General features: G+C 54.5%; 2 protein-coding genes across 7 annotated transcripts in view; both read right to left on the bottom strand.

The window, feature by feature from the left end:
• Positions 1 to 1,878, bottom strand: part of SPEG (striated muscle enriched protein kinase) — a 55,473-nt gene extending 53,595 nt beyond the window's left edge. For 2 of the 6 annotated variants that reach the window (XM_045867930.3, XM_045867934.3), the window contains exon 1: positions 1,331 to 1,865. In XM_045867930.3, coding sequence (XP_045723886.1) covers positions 1,331 to 1,709 — 379 coding nt within the window. In that variant the 5' untranslated portion in view covers positions 1,710 to 1,865. Of the gene's footprint in view, positions 1 to 1,330 lie in introns of all 6 variants that reach the window. The other 4 variants (XM_045867927.2, XM_045867936.3, XM_045867929.3 and 1 more) reach the window with 4 other exon arrangements.
• Positions 1,879 to 9,358: 7,480 nt separating this feature from the next.
• On the bottom strand, positions 9,359 to 16,212 carry DES (desmin). Its single transcript, XM_045867937.3, has 9 exons — positions 15,537 to 16,212; positions 14,444 to 14,504; positions 14,231 to 14,326; positions 13,917 to 14,078; positions 13,616 to 13,741; positions 12,979 to 13,199; positions 11,643 to 11,686; positions 9,849 to 9,931; positions 9,359 to 9,627 (listed from the first exon to the last, which is right to left on the bottom strand). Exons 1-9 carry the CDS (start codon positions 16,112 to 16,114, stop codon positions 9,586 to 9,588), a joined length of 1,413 nt encoding a protein of 470 aa, XP_045723893.1. The 5' UTR covers positions 16,115 to 16,212; the 3' UTR covers positions 9,359 to 9,585.
• Between the last annotated feature and the right edge of the window lie 3,247 nt (positions 16,213 to 19,459).

Here is a 19,459-nt window from a genome sequence, read left to right as displayed (position 1 = left end):
GGAACCAGTGCTGAAGACCTTAGGGCGGTGAGCAGGGTGGGACAAGGGAGAGAGGGGAGGTGCTGACAGACGGAGGCTGAGCCCGTGCCCCATCTCTGCTGCACCTCCACGCCCCCTTTCCCCTCCAGCTACTGAGGTCCTCCATCCTTGTGCCTTCTCCTCAGCCCCAAAGGATGTACCCCTATATAGCACCACCCAGCTGGAGTGAGAATTCCCTCTTGAAAATGCCTGGGACACACTCAGTGATCCCCAAGCTCTTTGCTACCTCCCCAACTGCAGCCTACTTCCCCAGAATTTTGGTTCTCAAGACTCAGTGAGCCCAAGACTCTGTCTGAGGCCTAGGGAACGACTGGCTGGCTTAGGGGCTGAGAAAATTAAAAAGGAAACCCATACACTGACCCAAGGAGAGTCTGCCCAGGCCCAACTCCCCATACCAGGCCCGGCAGGACCCTGAGTACCAGGCCCAATCTTGGTCCCCTCTCATCTACCTCAGATCATCATTTGTCTCTTCACACATGAGCCTGGCACTGTACCCTGACATGGGCAGGGGCCCAAGCACCAGCCTGAGCATCCCCCTTCCATGCCTTCTGAATCTCAGGCAGACATGGCCCATTGGCTTTCCAGACCAACTCCACAAACCCCCATCCCTCAACTGTTTGTACCATCAGACCCCTCCCCAGCCCGTGAAGGTACACACACACACACACACACACACAGGCTTGCATATGGATTCTCATACGCACTGGGGAGCCCCCAGCCCTAGTTCCACCTCCTAATGCTCTGTACCCTATTCATACTCGTCTACCCACTGGCTTCCTCCAACCAGCCTGGTGCTGGTCACACCAACGTGCACAGCAATGGCCTGTGAGGAGCTCTGACCCACCCCTCAATATTGCAGTGGGACCAGGCGAGCTTGCCCCTCTTTCAGACGTGTGCAACCCTGTGAGGTGTCTCAAGTCTAAGTTATTGGAGCTGATAAAGGCAATTTTCCCCAGACGATTTTCTCTCTCCCTCCAGGGAAACGAGGAGACCTTTCACTGTGGAATTCCCAGAGAGGCCTGAGTGGGGCTCAGGTTTTGCTTACCAAATGCTGACCCTTGACCTCTGACCTGCCTGTGGGGAGCCTCCCTCCTTTGACACCCCTCCCCCCCTCCCCAAACACACACTTCCCTCTTGATTGGCACCTCTGGGTCAGCGCGGCTGAGAAGCCAGAGCACCTGGGAAGAGGGCTGGATGAACCCGGACCTCCCCACATGCCCCCCGCCCCCAGCAGCCCTACTGCGGCTCTGAGCACCCCACCCCACCAGGGGCGCCCCCGCCTCCCCATTACCTCCGACCTCCAGCACTGTGAGAACAGCCTCGCAGGAGGCCTGGCCCCGCTCGTTCTGGGCCCTGCAGCTGTAGACGCCGGCGTCCCGCGCCCCGCAGCTCCGCAGCCACAGGCAGCTGGGCTCGGGGGCCGGCGGGGGCAGGGGCTGCCCGTCCCGGAACCAGCTGAGGCTGGGCTGGGGCGTCCCGCTCACCACCACCCGCAGCCGCACGTCGCCGCCCGCCAACACCGCCGTGTCCTTCAGGGGCCGCAGGAAGGCGGGCGCCCCGGCCACCGCCCCTCCGCCGGCCCCCACCTTGGCTCGCTTGGGGGGCACCCCGGGGCTGGGGGGTGCCCTCGTGCCCGCGTCCCCGCCTCGCGTGCCCCGGGCTTTCTGCATGGCCTCGGCGAGCTGGGCTGGAGGGGGTGGGTCTCTGGAACCGGACGGCCACGGGGGCACCCGGGGGGTGGGGGGGAGCCCTGGGAGATGAGTCCTGGGGGGCCCGGCGCCCTGCCTTCCTGCTGCCCGCCCGCCTTCGGCCTGTGTTACCCAGAAGGTCACCAGGGCGGCCGGCGGTTGCGCCTCGGGGGCTATTTTTAGGCCCCCCGGCTCGGGTTGCGAGTGAGCAGTGGAAGGAGGGGGCAGCAGAGGAGGGGACTTGGACTCCAGTCTGCTCCTTCCCACTCTCCAGGAGCCCCTATCTCCAAACCCCTGCTCCAACGGGTCCCTGAAGACTTATTCCAGATTCCATCCCCTAGGGTGCCCCTGCCCCCAGCCCACTCAGGAGTCTGGAGTAGGGTTACCCCTGGGCTCAATCCCATTGCCCTTCCACCCTCTCCTCAGGCTTCTGATTCCCAGCTGGGGGAGAGGGAGAGGAGGTCCTGGAGGATATGTCTGAGAGGCAGATGGAGCAGCAGGCCCAAGTGGAGGCAAGCAGACAGCCAGGAAGAAAGACCAGTGACCTCCCCCAGCCTCCAGGCCAGCCTGGTGAACTGGGAGCCTAGGAGCAGAGAGTTGGGTGGATTCAGGCTCCCAGCTGGCCCTGCCCTTACTTGGTGGGTGATACCGAACCTCTCTCAACCTCCTGGTTCTCATCTGTAAAAATGGGTAGTGGAACAAGGGTTGCAACAGGCAGAGAAAGGTGGGAAGGACATCCCAGGCAGAGGGAACAGCATGACCTAAATCAGGGCATCATGAAAGTAGATGACATGTTCTAGAGTCAGAGGAGTTTGGATGGATTGAACTGCAGGGGGTCGGGGTGAGTGGAGGTGGTAGTTTTGCTCGCTAAGGTCTGATGGCAGTGGGCACCACTGGAGGGTGTTAAGCAGCAGGCTAACATGGTCAGGGCTGTGTCTTAGAAGGATCCCTCTTGGCAGCCACTGTGCGGAGGGTGAACTGGAGTTTGGAGGCCAGTTACAGTGTGGTTCTCAAAGGATGGTGCCTGGTCAAAGTGCAGACACTCAGGCCCCACCCCCCATAGACCCAGGTGTGTAGGGAGGGCTGGAAGGGTCCAGGAATCTGCACATTTAGTAAGTGGCCCCGGGTGACTCTGATGCTTCTAAGGGTTGCACTTTCACAAACATCAAGATAAGACGTTACCGCTTTTAAAAGTTCAAGTGAGGGGGGTGCCTGGGTGGCTCAGTCGTTAAGCGTCTGCCTTCGGCTCAGGTCATGATCCCAGGGTCCTGGGATTGAGCCCTGCATTGGGCTCCCTGCTTGGTGGGCAGCCTGCTTCTCCCTCTCCCACTCCCCCTGCTTGCGTTCCCTCTATCACTGTGTCTCTCTCTGTCAAATATATAAATAAAATATTAAAAAAAAAAAGTTCAAGTGAGGGGCGCCTAGGTGGTTCAGTCGGTTAAGCATCCGATGTTTGATCTCAGCTCAAGTTCTGATCTCGGGGTCATGAGTTAAAGCCCCACTTTGGGCTCCACACTCGGCGTGGAGCCTGCTTAAAAAAAATAAAAATAAAAGTTCAAGTGAGACTCGTGAGGGAGCATTTCCATACGCTGACTGGTGGTGGTCACACAAATCTACATATGTGATAAAATTGCACAAATAGAATTACACACACACGCACACACACTAATGAGTGTGTGTAAAACTGGTAAAATCTCAAGAAGGTGGATGGACTAATGGCAATTTGCTGGTTGTGATATTGTACTGTAGTTACGCAAGATGGAACCATTGGGGAAAGCTGTATTGTTTCTTATAACCCCATGTGAATCTACATTTATCTCAAAATAAAAAGCTAAACAAAAGTTCAGGTGAGAGACCTAAGCCTGACCTTGAGCCCCGAGGGGTGAAGCCTGGGAAGGCAGAGAGGAGCCAAAGGAGGAGCCCTGAGTCATCCCGAGATGGAGAAAGATACTCTCAATGTCACCTCATCCCCCACCCTCACTCGCAGAGACCAGAGTCAAAGTATGCTTGTGTGTGTGAATGCAGAGGGTACAGAAGAGACCACTGAAGCACTGAATTATGTCCACGGGGATTAAAAGCCTTGAGGAATGAAATTTCTTTATTGTTTGCATGCATTCAAACTTACTCTTTGTACTGTTCAGTTCTTCAGGTTTTGACAAATGCAGAGAATCATGTATCTTCTACCTCAGGACCATACAGAACATCATCCCAAATATTTGCCTGAACATCCCCTTTGTGGTCAACCACACCCCCTCCACCAACCCCTGGCAACCACTGATGATAAATTGAAGTTTTACACATGAATGTAATTCTAAAAGGTAAAAATATGGGGAAAGGCTTTGCAAGCAGATGGAACATCAAGAACAAAGGAAGAGACTATTCTGTTTTTTAATTTTTTTAAGATTTATTTATTTATTTAAAAGAGAGAGCGTGTGCACACGTGAGTTGGGGAGGGCAAAAAGTGAGAATCTTCAAGCACACTCCCTGCTGAGCATGGAACCTGAGGCAGAGCTCGATCTCAGGACCCTGAGATCATGACCTGAGCCAAAACCAAGAATCCGACACCCAACCGACTAAGCCACCCAGGTGCCCTGAGACTATTTTAAAAAACAATAACCCCGGGGTGCCTGGGTGGCTCAGTTGGTTAAGCAACTGCCTTCGGCTCAGGTCATGATCCTGGAGTCCCTGGATCGAGTCCCGCATCGGTCTCCCTGCTCGGCAGGGAGTCTGCTTCTCCCTCTGACAGTCCCCCCTCTCATGTGCTCTCTCTCTCTCATTCTCTCTCTCGCAAATAAATAAATAAAATCTAAATAAATAAATAAATAAATAAATAAATAAATAAACAAATAAATAAATAAATAAAAAACAATAACCCAAAGCCATCTAGCACTGGACCTCAACAATCTTCTCAGAATGCATGCAGTAGGTGGTCTATAAAACTTGGTTGGTTGGTTGGTTGAATACATGAACTGTGTGGTCTTGAGCAAGTCACTTAACATCATTAAGCTTCAGTCTCTTCATCTATAAAATGGGGTAGCTCAACTCAGGGTTTCTTCATTCATTCAACAAACATTTTGAGTTCCTCCTCTGTGCCCGCCACTGTTCTAGGCAGTAGGGATGTAGCAGTGAACAAAATAGACAAGGATTCCTGCCCCTGTGGGAAAAACGGAGCAGGGCAAGGGAAATGGGAGCGTGGTGGGGCTTGTACTTTCTAATAGGGTGGTTTGGATCCTCACTGGGAATGACTGAGCCAATCTTAAAGGACTGAGGAAGCAAATGGTACAGATGTCTGGATAGAACTGCTTCAGGCAGAGGGGGGAATGTGCCCGGTAGGCTCTGAGAAGAACCAGGGGGCCAGTGGGGCTGGCGGGAGTGGTGGGGAGGGTAGAGACATGAGGTCAGATGGGTCGCACAGGCCAGATAGCCTAGCATTGTGTAGGCCATGGCACTTTTATTCCTAGTGAAAACGGGAAGTCATCTTGGAGGATTTTGAGCAGAGGAATTACATGATCTGACTTAGGTTGTTGTGATGGCTTTAAATTATTATATTAAATATTAAAATGAATATTAACTATTTAAAAGGCCTGGCACAGGGCCTGGAACATGGCTTGTGTATCTCCTGGCCGAGTGTCTGGAATGGGGACATCCATTGATGTGTGTGCTCAGCGGTGTGTGGACCTGGGGAGAGAGGGCGCTGGCCGTGCGAGTCGCTGGCGCCCTCTCCTGGAAGAGCCCGCACTAGCTGTGACCCTCAGAAGCCATCCGGCTCTGGCCAGGCCCGCCACCCAGGGCAGCTGGCTGGCTGCAAGGCGTTCATCCGTCCCTCAGAATGGGCCCCATAGTGCCCTGCGGCCTGGCGCCGGGCTGGCTTTGTGCTGCCAGTCTGCCCTGCCTCGCGATCACAAGCCTGTGGTGTCATGGAAAGATATCTGGACTCCAGAGGCCACTGAGCCTGGGGCCTGGTCTTCTTCTACCACAGATAATGCTGTGTGACCTTGGCAGTTCAGCCCACCTCTCTGGGCTGTGGGGAGTTTCCTGCGGGTCATAATGATGCAGCATGCACCTGGCACATGGTCAGAGGTCAGTAAATGTTGGTTGGATCAGTGAATGAAGTGGGGGCTATCAGCCTTCCCAGTAAATATTTAATTTAGAGAAAAGTAAATAAAAGTGCTCAGTGGGTATTCATTCAACAAGTAGTTAAATATTTAATGAGCACCTTCTATAGAGCAAGCACTCTCCCGGGCACCAGGGAACCAGTGTGAGTAAAACGATGAAAACCTTCCCCTTTGTTGGCTGGCATTCGGGTCCTGAACCAGAGGTCATTGACGGATTTGCGTAAGTGTCCTGGGCAAGCAGGTGAGAGGAGGAAGAGGGAGGGGTGAGTGGATGTGTGGTAAGGTCTCAGAGGTAGGGGGAGGAGGGAAGTCAGAGTGGACAGAGAAGGCAGGACTGATTTCCTGGCTTAGGGACACATATGCCTCCACAGTCCTTCCTACCTCACTCCTCAGGTGGGGTCTGAGTTGGTCTAGAAATGGGTCCCCTGGGTCCAGTGAGAAGCGAGTCAGCCCTCCATGAGCTCTCTTCTTTCTTCATGATGTTCAGAGTCTTAGAGGAGAAGACACCAGAGTGTCCCAAGGAACAGGGAGAGGTTTTGCCAGGGAGGTGATGGGGTGCATGTGTACGACCACATGGAACCCAGATCTTTTTTGGCTTATTTTGTCCACTCTTTGGGAGCACCATAACCATGTCCCCTGCCCTAGAGTGCCTGCCTCACTGTCCAGCTCCCAAGGAGATAGGCAAAGCAGAGGACTTAGAACTAGAGGACTTCTACTTAGGGATTTTTTTTGTTTTGTTTTTATTTTTTTTTAAAGATTTTATTTATTTATTTGACAGAGAGAGACAGCGAGAGAGGGAACACAAGCAGGGGGAATGGGAGAGGGAGAAACAGGCTTCCCGCGGAGCAGGGAGCCCGATGTAGGGCTCGAGCCCAGGACCCTGGGATCACGACCTGAGCCGAAGGCTGACGCTTAACAACTGAGCCACCCAGGCGCCCCGGTTTTGTTTTTTGAAAGATTTTATTGTTAAGTAATCTCTATACCCAATGTGAGGCTTGAACTCACAACCCCAAGATCAAGAGGCAGATATGCTCTACCAACCGAGCCAGCCAGGCACCCCGAGAACCAGAGGACTTCTAGTCCCAGGAAGGCTCTGCTCAGAGAATGCTTCCCCACTGGGGACACAGGGTGAGTCTGAGCCTCCTCTCTTCTCTGAACAAGTGGGTAGTAGTCACAAGAGACCGAAGTGTGCTGAGGAGGAGGGCTTTCTGACTGACAGAGCTATCCCCAGCTCCAAGAAGTCAGGAGGTAGTGCGTTCTCCGACACCAGACATTCAAGCAGAGCTTGATGACTGCTCATCAAAATGTTAGGGCGAGCCTGGGGAGGCGACTTCTGGGTTGTGGGCGTCACTCCCTGGGGGACTTGCCATCTGACTCTGAGAGTCTAAGATTTCTAGATTCTTTCCACTTTAGTGACTAGTCTACACCTAAGCTTTTTTGGAGGGTAGGGATGTCTCTAAGACCTTCCCTGACTTATGTGTCCCTTTATCCTTTATGGGGTAGATGAGCGAGCGTACTCATTTAAGGGAAAGAAGAAATTGCTGAGAGGCTCCTGAAATTACTCACAGATACGTACACCACCTCTTATCCACCCGAGCCCAGCCTCACGCAAGCATTTCTCTCACAGAGAGACTAGCTCAGGTTCCAGGGCCCCCACCAGGCTCAGGAGTAAGCCCCTCACCCATCCCTCCTCCTATAGCCCAGGGTGAAGACACTGCAAATGCTACTTCTAATTTCACTTGGAATTCCACTACGGGTTGATTGGGGGTAGTTCTGAGGTTTGCAGCGTTCATCCCACTAGGGCGCTAGGGGGAAAGAAATGACCACGGGTCACCAGTGGCAGAGGGAGGGGACCCCGGGTGTGCCCATGATGCTCCCCAGGGAAAGCTGAAGAATACCACAGAGAAGGGTGCTTTCTTATAGGGAGGAGCTGCTTAATCCAGAGGGAAGGGGCAATTTGTGAGCAAGGGTAGCATCCAAGGAGAGGGATAAAGAGACACCAGAAAGGCTTTGGAAGTTTCTGGAAAAAGCCAGTTAGGAATGTCAGACTAGGGAACTTAAGACTAAAGCCCTATTAGGTTTTGGATTCTTTTTTTTTTCCCCCCCACAGACTGTCTGAATTTACCATGTTTGTGATCCCTACCCTCTTTTTCTCTCCTTTAAAGAGTAATCTCTTAAATCTGTGAGGACTAACTTGAAGGCCGAAGCCTATATGGATCCATCAAGCTTCCTAAATCTTAGACCCAAGTGGAATATATTTTTTGGAAGGACTGAAAAGAGACAGGCTTCACTCCTGTCCCCCCATAGCTACCCAATGGCCCCCAAGCCTATACTTCTATATTAAACGTTCCCCACAAAAACCTTTCACATACCTGTGTTAATACTTTGTTCCAGGATTTCCTCATTTTTTTTCATATGTCCTACATTCACCTATACTTACCAAATTCTCCCCAAATTTCCCTTTGGTATTTTCCTTGAGATTGCATCGCATTGAAAGTCTAGGTTAACGTAGGATGAAGTGGTATCTTTAGAGTGTTTGAGTCTTCTTCTCCAAAAACAATATAGAACTTTCTATTTTTCTTAACATTGTTATTTTTCCTGAATCGGCCCTTGTCCATAGAAGGTGCTCAGGCAGATTTAATGGGAGGGGGCTGTGAGCTGCTTTGGGGAAGGGAATAGGAGAGCCCTACTTCAGAGCCCGTCTGTGTCTGTCAGAAAGAACAGCAGGTGCTGTCCCTGCGGCCTGATGGTCTGAAGCTGGGGTAGGGGGCCCCAGGGAGGCATTCCAGGAATTGGGGCCTAACAGGAGATATTCAAAGCTCCCTAACAAAAGCCCCCTGCCCACCCATCCCCACCATAGGCCACATACACACAGCGAGGCTGGGAGGTTCTGGGAACAGGAGGGGTGAGAGGCCCCGGGGGATGGTCTGAGTGGGAAGGAAGCCAGCACATAGTCCATCTCAAGGGGCCCCCGGAGACGACCAGGCAATCAACACATCCAGGGACGTGCTAGGCTAGTACTTCTCTTTTTATTGTTTCTGTCCAGAGCCCCTGCTGCAGGGGAGGGGCAGGCACGGAGGGGGGCACCCCTCCCCCTGCCTGAGACCACTCTCTGCCTCTCTCCTCTCCTCTCCAGCATCTCGTCCACCCTCTCTCCTTCTGAATCTCCTGCTCCCACATCTGGCACCTTCTGGGGTTCCCTCTTGCAGCCCCTGCTTTCTAAGCCCACCCTGGGGAAGGTAGGGGCCATGGGGTCCATTTCAAGCCCCCATTCCCACAGGGGCTAGTCTTCCAGTCACCTGCCCGGCTTGCTGGGGAGGCTGCCCTGTCTCTCTGACCCAGGCTAGGGAGTAGGGAGTGGGGAGGTCTATAGGTTCCATCCTGATCCTGTGGGGTCCCAACGCCCTGCTCTGGGGCCCTCTCCAAAGGCAGAGGCTAGGGCCTGAGGTCACCGAGGTGGGAGGGGACTGCTCTCTCCTGGTTCCATGCTCGCTCTGCAGCTAGGAGCCAGGCTCACTCATTTCCAACATCCAGGACTCACATGGGTGGGGCTGCCTGTGCCTGGGCAGGGGTGGGCCATGGCCCCTGTGGGGGCCACGCGTGGTGGTCGGTGAGCAGGGGTCAGAGGCTGTGAGGGGAGCACTGTGGCTGGGTGTGGTGCCCTGGGATGGAAGGAGGCTGGCTTCAGGAGGCAGTGAGGACAGGGGCAAGGATGGTCTCTGGTGGCAGAGGGGTCTCTGGCTTTAGAGCACCTCGTGTTGCTGCTGTGTGGCCTCACTAACAACCTGGGAAGGAAGAGAAGCCCAGTCCAAAACAGTGCTGGCAGGAGAATGGAGCCCCAGCCCTGGGTTGTCCCCCCCGCCCGCCCACTCCAGTGTAGCAGGACCCCCTCTCCCTCCAGGCAGGGCCTTGAACCAGAACAGCTGGCGGAAGGCACCTGGCTGACAGCCTCACAGACATACCGCAGAGCCCCCAGCAGGCTAAGGGAACCAGGCAGATGGCTCACCTCCCCATCCCGGGTCTCGATGGTCTTGATCATCACCGTCTTCTTGGTATGGACCTCAGAACCCCTTTGCTCCGGGCTTGTTTCTGTAAGAGATCCATCCACACACTCAGCCTGGGCCACTCCAGGGACTGGGAGTCCATCCCTGGTCCCATGGGGTGATCTCCCAGAAGACTCCTACCCCCTCAAGATGGGCCTATTACTTTTTCAGCAAGACTTTATAACCTGCCCTTAAGCCCAGCACCTAGCAGGTGGCTCTACAGACACTGAGGCCAGTCCCATGGCTGAGATGGGCTCAGGAGGCAGTAGACGTGCTCTAGCTATGAGCTGATTCAGGAGAGTGGGGGACCCCTGAGGCCCCAGGCCACCCAACGTTCCCATTCCTCACATACTTCTTCACTCCCTCTCCACCCCCGGAGTCCAACACAGCCTTGCATGAATTTGTACCCTGACAGAACCCCAAACCCAGTCCCAAGATACAGTTTTGGAGGACCTCATGGTACCCAGTCCCCTTTAAGAGTCCAGATGAGGGGCGCCTGGGTGGCACAGTCGGTGAAGCATCCAACTCTGGGTTTCGGCTCAGGTCGTGATCTCAGGGTCATGAGCTTGAGCCCCACATCAGGCTCCATGCTCAACGCGGAGCCTGCTTAAGACTCTCTCTCCCTCCGCCCCTGCCCCCTGCCCTTTCTCTCTCTCTAAAATAAATAAATAAATCTTTAAAAAAAAAAAAAAAGAGTCCAGATGAGTAAACCATGTCTTAAGGAGAGACAGACAGGAGTCAGTTACTGATTCACTGTGCTGGCGGCCAGTCCCTTGCCTCTCTATGCCTCAGTTTCTTCACCGTGAAACCCTAACAACAACGCACTACCAGGGCCACACAGCCATTGATTTGAAAAAGCATTAAGCGGTTTCAACTGCAAGGCTCACACTTGGGTGTCTGCATAAACTACCGAAAAAAGACGTTCTGAGTTTTATAGGGCGGGTCAAATTTAGGTCCTGAATATTGTGAGTTTGGTGTTCATGAATCACCTCAGTGAGCAACCAGCCTGTGATGAACGTTGTAACTCGGCGGAGCCCAGCGTGTATTTTTCCCAATGGAAATGAACATCGAAGACAAAAAAGGTTTGATCTAGGAAAGGCGACACTGCCAAGGACTCCGACTTGCTTTCCTAATGTATCATTATAGCATGTTTTTCTGCTCTCTGGGGTTGGAAAGCCACTCGATCTGCATAATATTAATGGCAGAATGGCAGAATGCCCTAGGAGCTCGTTCTTTTAATTGTTTGGCTTTGCTAAGGTTTGGCTTCATTTTTTTTTTTTTAAACGTGCATCCAACATCTTGCTCCAGCAAACTGGATGTGTTCAACAAGCAGCTGCGGGGTGGGGGTGGTGGGGGGTGCTTGGCAATTTGCCAAACAATGGCTGGTGGGTGCCTTGTAGCCCAGGGTGTGTGCCTCTAGATGCTTCTGCTGCCAGACCCCCAAGGACACCCCTGGTACCCTCAGAGTTTGGGTATATTGGGAATAAAAGCTGTTTGCCAATGTTCAATAATCCCAGAAGGCGCAGAGGACATGGTCAATATAATATAATACCATGAAATAAAATAAAAAGCTCTCTCTGTTAGAAGGTGCCCCTACCTAAACTTCCCCACCTACCTGCAGCAGCCGCCTTTCTCTTTCCCAGTTCCCAGCCCCGTCCCCACGGTTCCACCCCCCCTCCCTGGCTGGCCTCGGGCAGTGCCCATGCTGCACTCCTGCCCCCTGCCACCCCAGCATCCACCTGCCAACATGCACTCACCTCGGAAGTTGAGAGCAGAGAAGGTCTGGATGGGGAGGTTGATCCTGAAAGGGGAGAGATCAAGCCCCCGAAGGGTTAGGGCCCTCTATCTCTCCCTGTGACCACCCATCAAAGCCTGCCCTGGTCCTCACTAAATGCCACTGTCAGCTGTCCCTGTCCCACTGACCCTAACACCCCCACTTTCACACTGCTAAGGGCACGGGGTCAAAGGGCAAGTCCAGCTGTCCCAGGAACTGTCCCTTCTGGGAGCTGTCCCCTTCCATCTCTGACCTGCTGGCCTGACATCAGTACTCCCGACCCCCCTGCCCTCTCTAGTTCACCAGGATCTCCTTCTTCAGGCACCGCAGAGTATATCAATAACAGCTGTAGGCCACATCCATCACGTATGCCTACCCTCCAGCCAGGCTGGGAACCTCTGGCCCACCCATGGGAGGGCTAGTTCCAGGGTAAACGCCATCCCCATTTATGCCTAGTGCAGGGAAAATACAACACATCTCGAGCTTAAAAGGTCATTATATGTACATGTAATTCTATGAAATCTGACCTCTCTTCATGTGCAGGTCTGTATTTAAACATGCCTACTGATTATTTTAAACTTTAGATATTACTGTTTTTATGAGTATCAATAAGCATCAAATTTTTTTTTTTTGAGTAATTGACCTGTTTTAAAGTGAGGTTAGGTTTACCTACAGTGAAATGCACAGATCTTCAGGATGCAATTCAGTGAGTTTTGATCAGTGTCTACATCAACGTAACTACCAGTCTAAATCAAGATACAGAACATTTCCAACACCCCAGAAAAGTTCCCTTGCATTGTCTTCTAGTCATATGTCATTTTCAGTATCTAGAAGTGAGTCGTTCTGAGCATGTCATGCTATCTTTTCCCGTGAGCTTGTGTGTGTGTGTGTGGGTGTGTGTGCATCCTTGGGCACGAGTCTCTGCCCCCTCCTTCTTAGCCTGTGTCCGGGGCTCTCTCTTTGTCCCTATCTGCCCCCTCCCTCTCCTTCCTCATCATTCCCCACTCTGCTTTCATCTATCCCTTGACTGGCAGGAATATTTTATGACTGGTTGCTGAACATGGTTTTATATCGCTGCTCTTAATTCTGAAGGTGGATGAGGGAATACTTCTTTTTCTCTTTTTATAGAAGCTATTAATTAAATCACTTTTTACCCAGGTGGCCTTGGTTAATTCTCTGCAATTAATGGTGTGGTGGCCTCTTGTATAAAATTATTTCCAGATCTTGCTAACGTGATCCTGAACCCCTCTCCCCTCCCACCCCTGGGGGCAGGAATGGGCCCCTGGGCACTCCTCAGAATCCCACCACCAGCCCCTCACCGGCTTTCCTCGCCCTCCAGCAGCTTCCGGTAGGTGGCAATCTCCACATCCAGGGCCATCTTGACATTGAGCAGGTCCTGGTACTCGCGCAGGTGGCGGGCCATCTCATCCTTGAGGTGCCGGATCTCTTCCTCCAGACGCGCAATGTTGTCCTGGTAACCACTGGCCTCACTAGCAAAGCGGTCTTCCATCTCGCGCATCTGCCTCATCAGCGAATCATTCTGCAGGACAGCGACACCCAGGTCAAGGAGAGGCATGGAGGGGTGGGCATGAGGGGCCCAGGGTGGGGAGAGACACAGCCTTGGGGCTGGGGCGCCACCCCAGATGGTAAGTTCCGGGAGTTGGCACACTCTTCTGAGCTAGGGAACCCTGAACTCAAGTGAAGTCTTCTCTGGAAACCCAGAGAATAGAAGCGATAAAAGGAAGCATCCATGTCTTTTCTCTCCACCACCCCCATCTAGGAGACCCCTGATTCCTGAGAGTTCAACTGAGAATCCACCTGTCTGTTTTCACCCCTGTGAGAGATGTGAAGAGCCAGAGGCCCAGAGAGGGTGTGTGATGGGAACCAAGGTCACGGAGTGAGAGTGTGAGCTGTGGGCCAGAAGGAGCGGGCCGGGCAAAGTGGGCAGGCACTCACAGTGCCCTTGAGGGCGTCGATCTCACAGGTGTAGGACTGGATCTGGTGTCGGTACTCCATCATCTCCTGCTTGGCCTGGCGCAATGCGTCGTTGTTCTTGTTGGCTGCCTGGGTCAGGTCGGACACCTGAGGGCAGGGAGGGGTACTGAGATGAGGAGGCTGCAGGACGCAGGTTAAGGGATGGCAAGGGAGCCTGCAGACCCTGGCTCACCCTCCTCCCCACGGAGAGAGCCACAGGAAGCACCTCCAAACAGGGATGGAGGGGGACAGAGGGGCCAGGCCCCTGGGCCAGGTTGCCCACCTTGGACTTGTACCATTCCTCAGCTTCTGAGATGTTCTTAGCCGCAATGGTCTCATACTGAGCCCGGATGTCCCTGAGGGCTGCGGTGAGGTCCGGCTTGGACATGTCCATCTCCACCTGTACCTGCTGCTCCTGAAGTTGAGCCTGTAGCTCTCGGATCTCCTGCAGGGCACAGCCGGGCCTCAGTACTCTATCAGGCCCCACCCACACGGCACCCTCACACCCCGGTTCCCAGAGCCTTGCATGGCTCCTCCCCCTTTCCAGCTGTTCTCACCAGGGTCTAAGGACCCTTAGGAGGAAGGCTGAAGGCATACCTCTTCATGCACTTTCTTAAGGAATGCAATTTCCTCGTTGAGAGATTCAATCCTGCGCTCCAGGTCAATTCGAGCTAGAGTAGCCGCATCCACGTCCTAAGAGTGGTCAAGCAAGAGGGAGAGGGTCACTGATAACCCAGGCAGGGCAGGGGGAGACCAAGGGCCACCCAGGGTCAGAGGGGTAAACCTGCTGGGGGACCAAAGAGGGCTCACCGCTCGGAAGGCAGCCAAATTGTTCTCTGCTTCTTCTTTCAACTGAATCTCCTCTTGCAGCCTGGCCAGAACAGACAGACGGAAAGAGACAGTTGGTGGGGATAAAACTGGCCGTGGGGATGGCCAGGTGGGGGCTGCCCAGGGAGTAGGGCTCAGGACACCAGGAGGAGGCCTGCCTATAGGGTAGAGACAAGAGGCCCTGCCCACCCAGGGAGGGGACAGGAAGTGGCCCAATTTCTTCCCCAGAGCCACACCCCGGAAGTCTATGTCCCCACCAGATTGTGACCTCCCTGGGATTAGGAACTGTGTCTATTCTATCCACCTCTATGTTCCTGCTTCACAGCCCCAGTCTGGCCCACGTAGGTGCTCAATTATTGTTTGCGACCCGGGTGGTAGGACAGTGATTCTGCTCACTTGGGCTGTCAGAAGCAGGACCCACGAGTACTTGCTCTATTCTTGTTGCCTTTTCCTACTGGAAGCCTGGTGAAGTCCACCATCAGGCCCTCCAAGCTTTCTGGGGGCTGTGGCTAGCTCCCTCCTCTTTCCTCTAGCTTATCCATTCCCTTTGTGGAATGGCACAGCCTCAGCCTGGCCTAGAGACCAAGATCTGCTCTCTACCCACCTCCCCCAGGGCAGACCACAGAGGAGCCGAGAGCTACCACTTAGACTCCCCACCTCCTGCCCTTCACAGCTTGCCCCAGATTTTCCTTGTCTCCTATCAACCCCCTCCCCTCCCACCCCGCTACTGTACCGGGGCCTCCTCCCTCCGCTCACCTGCCTGTCCCCCATCGACACCACCCTGGCATCTTAAGATGCTTTTAAGGGGGCTGTCCACAGGGCCCAGGTCTCCCATTTCCACCCCGTGATGTCCCCAAGAAAACTCCTCCCTTGCAGAGTGAGAGCATGAGGGAGAGACCCGGAGTCCATCTCCCCTCGGGGGACACCGGTAGATGACTCTCTCCCCGCGGCGGGTAAGAGAGTGTCGCTGGCGCCCTGGGGGAAGGCAGGCCCTGACAGCTGCGCCCCAGCCCCGTGGCCTCGCCTCCCGCGCCCAGCCCACAGAAAGGGGGTTCTGGGAGCGCTGGGTCCTCACTTGGCCTTGAGCCGCTGCAGGTCGTCCAGCAGGTTGTCACGCTCGACGTCCACGCGGGCGCGCTGGTTGGTGAGCACCTCCACCTGGCGCCGCAGCTCGCGCAGCTCCTCCTCGTAGATCTCGGCGACCCGCGTCGGTTCGCGGCCCTTGAGCCGGTTCACCTCGGCGGCGAGCGCCGCGTTCTGCTGCTCCAGGAAGCGCACCTTCTCGATGTAGTTGGCGAAGCGGTCGTTGAGCTCCTGCAGCTCCACCTTCTCGTTGGTGCGCGTGGTCAGGAACTCCTGGTTCACGGCGTCGGCCAGCGAGAAGTCCAGCAGCTCGCCCGCGCCGTAGGAGGAGGGCGCGCGGGCCGACCCCAGCCGGCTGGCCCGCAGCGCCCCCAGGCCCCCGGCCCCGCCCGACGTGCGCGACATCTGGTACACGCGGGACGTCACCGAGCTCGAGGAGCCCTTGGTGCCGAAGCCCGCGCGCGGGAACACGGGCGAGCTTAGCGGGGAGACGTGTGGGAAGCCCCCGGCCCCGCCGAAGGTGCGGCGGTAGGAGGACACGCGCTGGCTGGACGAGTAGGCCTGGCTCATGGTGGCGGCGCGGGCGAGGCTGGGCGGCACGGAAGGGGCGGCGGGCGGCGGCCGGCTGGAGAGTGGATGCGTCCAGGGAAGACAGGGCCTCTTAGCCGTCTGCACTATTTGTATCCCTCCTGACATCAGCGCCCGCCGCCCCTCCCCTGACAGCTGCAGGATCCCGCTGTCCTGCCAGGAAGGGCGGCCGCTGGCGTGGGGGCGGGGAGGCCAGTTCCCCCGCAAGAGGCCCGCGCCCCTCCGCCGGTGGGAAGGGGCCCGTAAGAGGTGTGGGACAGGCTGGAGGATCTAGGAGGGCAGAAGATGGGCAGGCCTGCCAAACCCTTCACCCGGGGCACAGAGCATGTCTGGAATCCCTAGGCAGGCCTCTTTCAGCCCTAGGGTGCCGGCCTCGTCCTGGGGGGTAGTCAGGGGAGAGAGTGGGGGAGAGGTTTCCACTTAGTTCGAGGGTGTCCGTTTTGCTCTGAGGAGAGACTTTGGGTCATTTCCTGGAGGAACAATGCCTAGTCCCAAGAAAGACTCAAAATCACCCCCCCCCCCCCCAAAGATTCTCTAGAACTGGCCAAGGTTTGGGAGGACTCAGGAAAGACAGGCATCCACCAGCCAGGCGAGAGGAAAAGGGTCTCTAGGCAGGCAGGGAGGCTGGGAGAGTACCCTGGGGGGCAGAGAGCAGTCCTGGCCAGAGCCCGCCTGCTCAGATATGTCCCCTGGTACCAGGGCTCAAGCCCTGAGCCTCAGTTTCCCTCTGGGCTAGTGCAGGCCCTTTTCCTCCCCCTCTTCGGGGTAGGGCAGAGTCTCGAGTTTATAAACAACAGGGTGATTGCCAGAAAGGGCCTGGCACCCTCTCAGTTTCCAGTTACTATGTACTCTCACCCCTACACACCAACTTCTCCTGGCTTCTGCCCCCTTGTGCCCACCCCCACCCCTTCTCTGATTCATCCCCCTACTCACATCACCCACACCCACACACACCAGGGGTTTGTATTTTGTCAGGAGCCGTGTGTCAACCCAGCCATCTCTCTGGCAGCAACAACTGCCAACCCGGCATACCAGAGCTGGTATTTATAGAGGAGAATGCATCAATCTGGGAAACAGGCCCACAGGAGAGGCGCTCTGGGGGGTGGGGGCGGGTACCTGAGGAGGCCTGGGGGTCGGATGGCCCAGGCAGGTTTGGGGTGATAAGCCCCAATCACTTCCCGCCCCCATAATGCCCCAAGCCCCCAGCCAGAATGGAGTCCCACAGAGGGCTTGTCCAGTCCTTCATAGCCTTCCTCCTCCCCGGTACAAAGTCCTGGCTGACCCCTGAGGACATCCCCACTTCTCCATGAGCACTGGCTGCCTCCCTACACCTCCACCTGGCACTTTGCAGGCCTCTCTTAGACCTGACCCTTTCGGAATGCCAACCTCTGAAGTAGAGTGCTGGTCCTACCCCAGCTCTGCCATCAGCAGCAGGCCTAGTTACTAGCAGGCAAGTCCTTCACCTTTCTGTGTCCTCCACTATCAAGGGGAAGTGGTCAGCCTTGCCATATCTACCCTACAGGCTTTGAAGAGGCTCGAATAACAATATGCAGGGGCACCTGGGTGGCTCAGTCCATTAAGCATCTGACTCCTGACTTGGGCTCAGGTCATGATCCCAGGGTTGTGAGATCGAGCCCCGCATCAGGCTCCATACTGGGCATGGAACTTGCTTAAGATTCTCTCTCTCTCCCTCTGCCTCCCTGCCCTCCACTCTAAAAAAAATAATAACAATATGCAAATAATACCTTACATACACTGAGCACCCACTCAGTGTGCCACTCTGCTGAGCACCCCCAATCCTCCAACAAAGCTATGAAGTAGGAACTAATATCGTTCCCAGTTTATAGCTCAGGAAGCTGAGGCAGTCTGACTCCAGAGCTGTGCTTCCCCCTCCCCTCCCCCCCCCCACAACGGATGTGAATATGCCAGGTGAACTGTAAAGGACTTTGTTACTGCTGTCTTCTCAAAGCCTTTCCACACTAAGTATCTAATTTTTATCCAAGAGACAGGCATATGAGGTGGGTGGGGAGTTCCAGATATTCTTATCCAGGCTTCCAGTCAGTGCAAGCTGTTGTGTTCTGGTTATTTTTGTGTCTCGTCTCCCCAACTAGATTGTAGGCTCCTGGAGAATTTTAGAGACCATGTGGATCCTTAGCATATCCCAGGCAACAACCGTCCTTGTAGTTCCAAGTAGCCTGCAAGCTTTCTTTCCCATTCCCTTATTTTGGTAACAAAGGCTTCACACACAGAGAACACTCAATGGGTGGACAGATGACCCAGTTCCCAGCCAGTCTTATCAACTCTATCCCTTGGACTGCAGTGATTGGCTCAAGGGGTGACCTGGACCTGAGAAGAGCCAATCAGAGACCTTCCCTGGAATTTATAGATGGAACAGGGATTACTCAGCGGAAGCCTGTGGCAGCCATGTTTCCTGCCCCGTGGGGCATTCCAGCACCAGGAGGAATGGGAGGTCAGCCCACAATGAGAAGCAGACACACCTGGAGAGGAGAATGCCAGGCAGGAAATCCTCAATTCCAGCTCCCCAGGAGCCCTGGTCTGCAGCTCTACCCTTGACTTTGTGAGCCCCACACCCCCCCACCCCCACCCCGCCGTGTCCTTCCTGACTTGGGGCCAATAAACTTTTCCTTTTTTTTTTTTCCACTTAAGGCACTTGGTGCTGGCTCCTGTCACTCGTAGCCAAAACATTCCTGACCAATCTCTTGTAGGAGACGGTGCACCCATTTCCACACTACTAGGGAGGCCAGAACATTTTCGGGAGTCCTCTCTGTGAACCGTCTCCAGACCACATAAGGAAATTGCCCTTCGGACCAGCCCCGAGGCCTCAGTTCGTGGTGAAATGAAGCAGAAAACAAATAAATTATGTCACTTATTCTCTAGTCAAAGTCAACATCTACCAGACTTGGCTCTGAACCACTTGGGGCCATTTCCAAACTTCAGCTCCAACCCTGAGCATCTGCTACCATGGAGGGCAGCGAAACAACACTCCAAGGCTCGCAGAGCAGGTGAGAGAGGAGTGCTCCAGACATGTTCTGAACGGGGCAGCATCTCTGGAGTCAGGGTTTCACCTCCCCAGGGGACTACTTAGAAATGGACACACAAAAAATATTAATAATTTATCTGGATGGATAATGGACTTGGCACATATTTCAAAGGGACACCATTCTGCGGGATCGTATGCTTTTCACTCTGGTGATCATCTGCTCTGGTGCACAACACATTTTCATCTTGATGAGTCCAACTTACCTATATTTTTCTTTTATTGCCTGTACTTTGGTGTCATATCCAAGAAATCACAGCCAAGCTCAG

The sequence above is a fragment of the Mirounga angustirostris genome, unplaced genomic scaffold, assembly GCF_029215605.1.
Source record: "Mirounga angustirostris isolate CCGP_5_RB_7025 unplaced genomic scaffold, mMirAng1.0.hap1 SCAF_3, whole genome shotgun sequence".
In the NCBI taxonomy this organism is placed as follows: Eukaryota; Metazoa; Chordata; class Mammalia; order Carnivora; family Phocidae; genus Mirounga; species Mirounga angustirostris.
The sequence above is the reverse complement of the archived record's forward strand: the minus strand, read 5'-3'. Positions and strand labels throughout refer to the sequence as shown.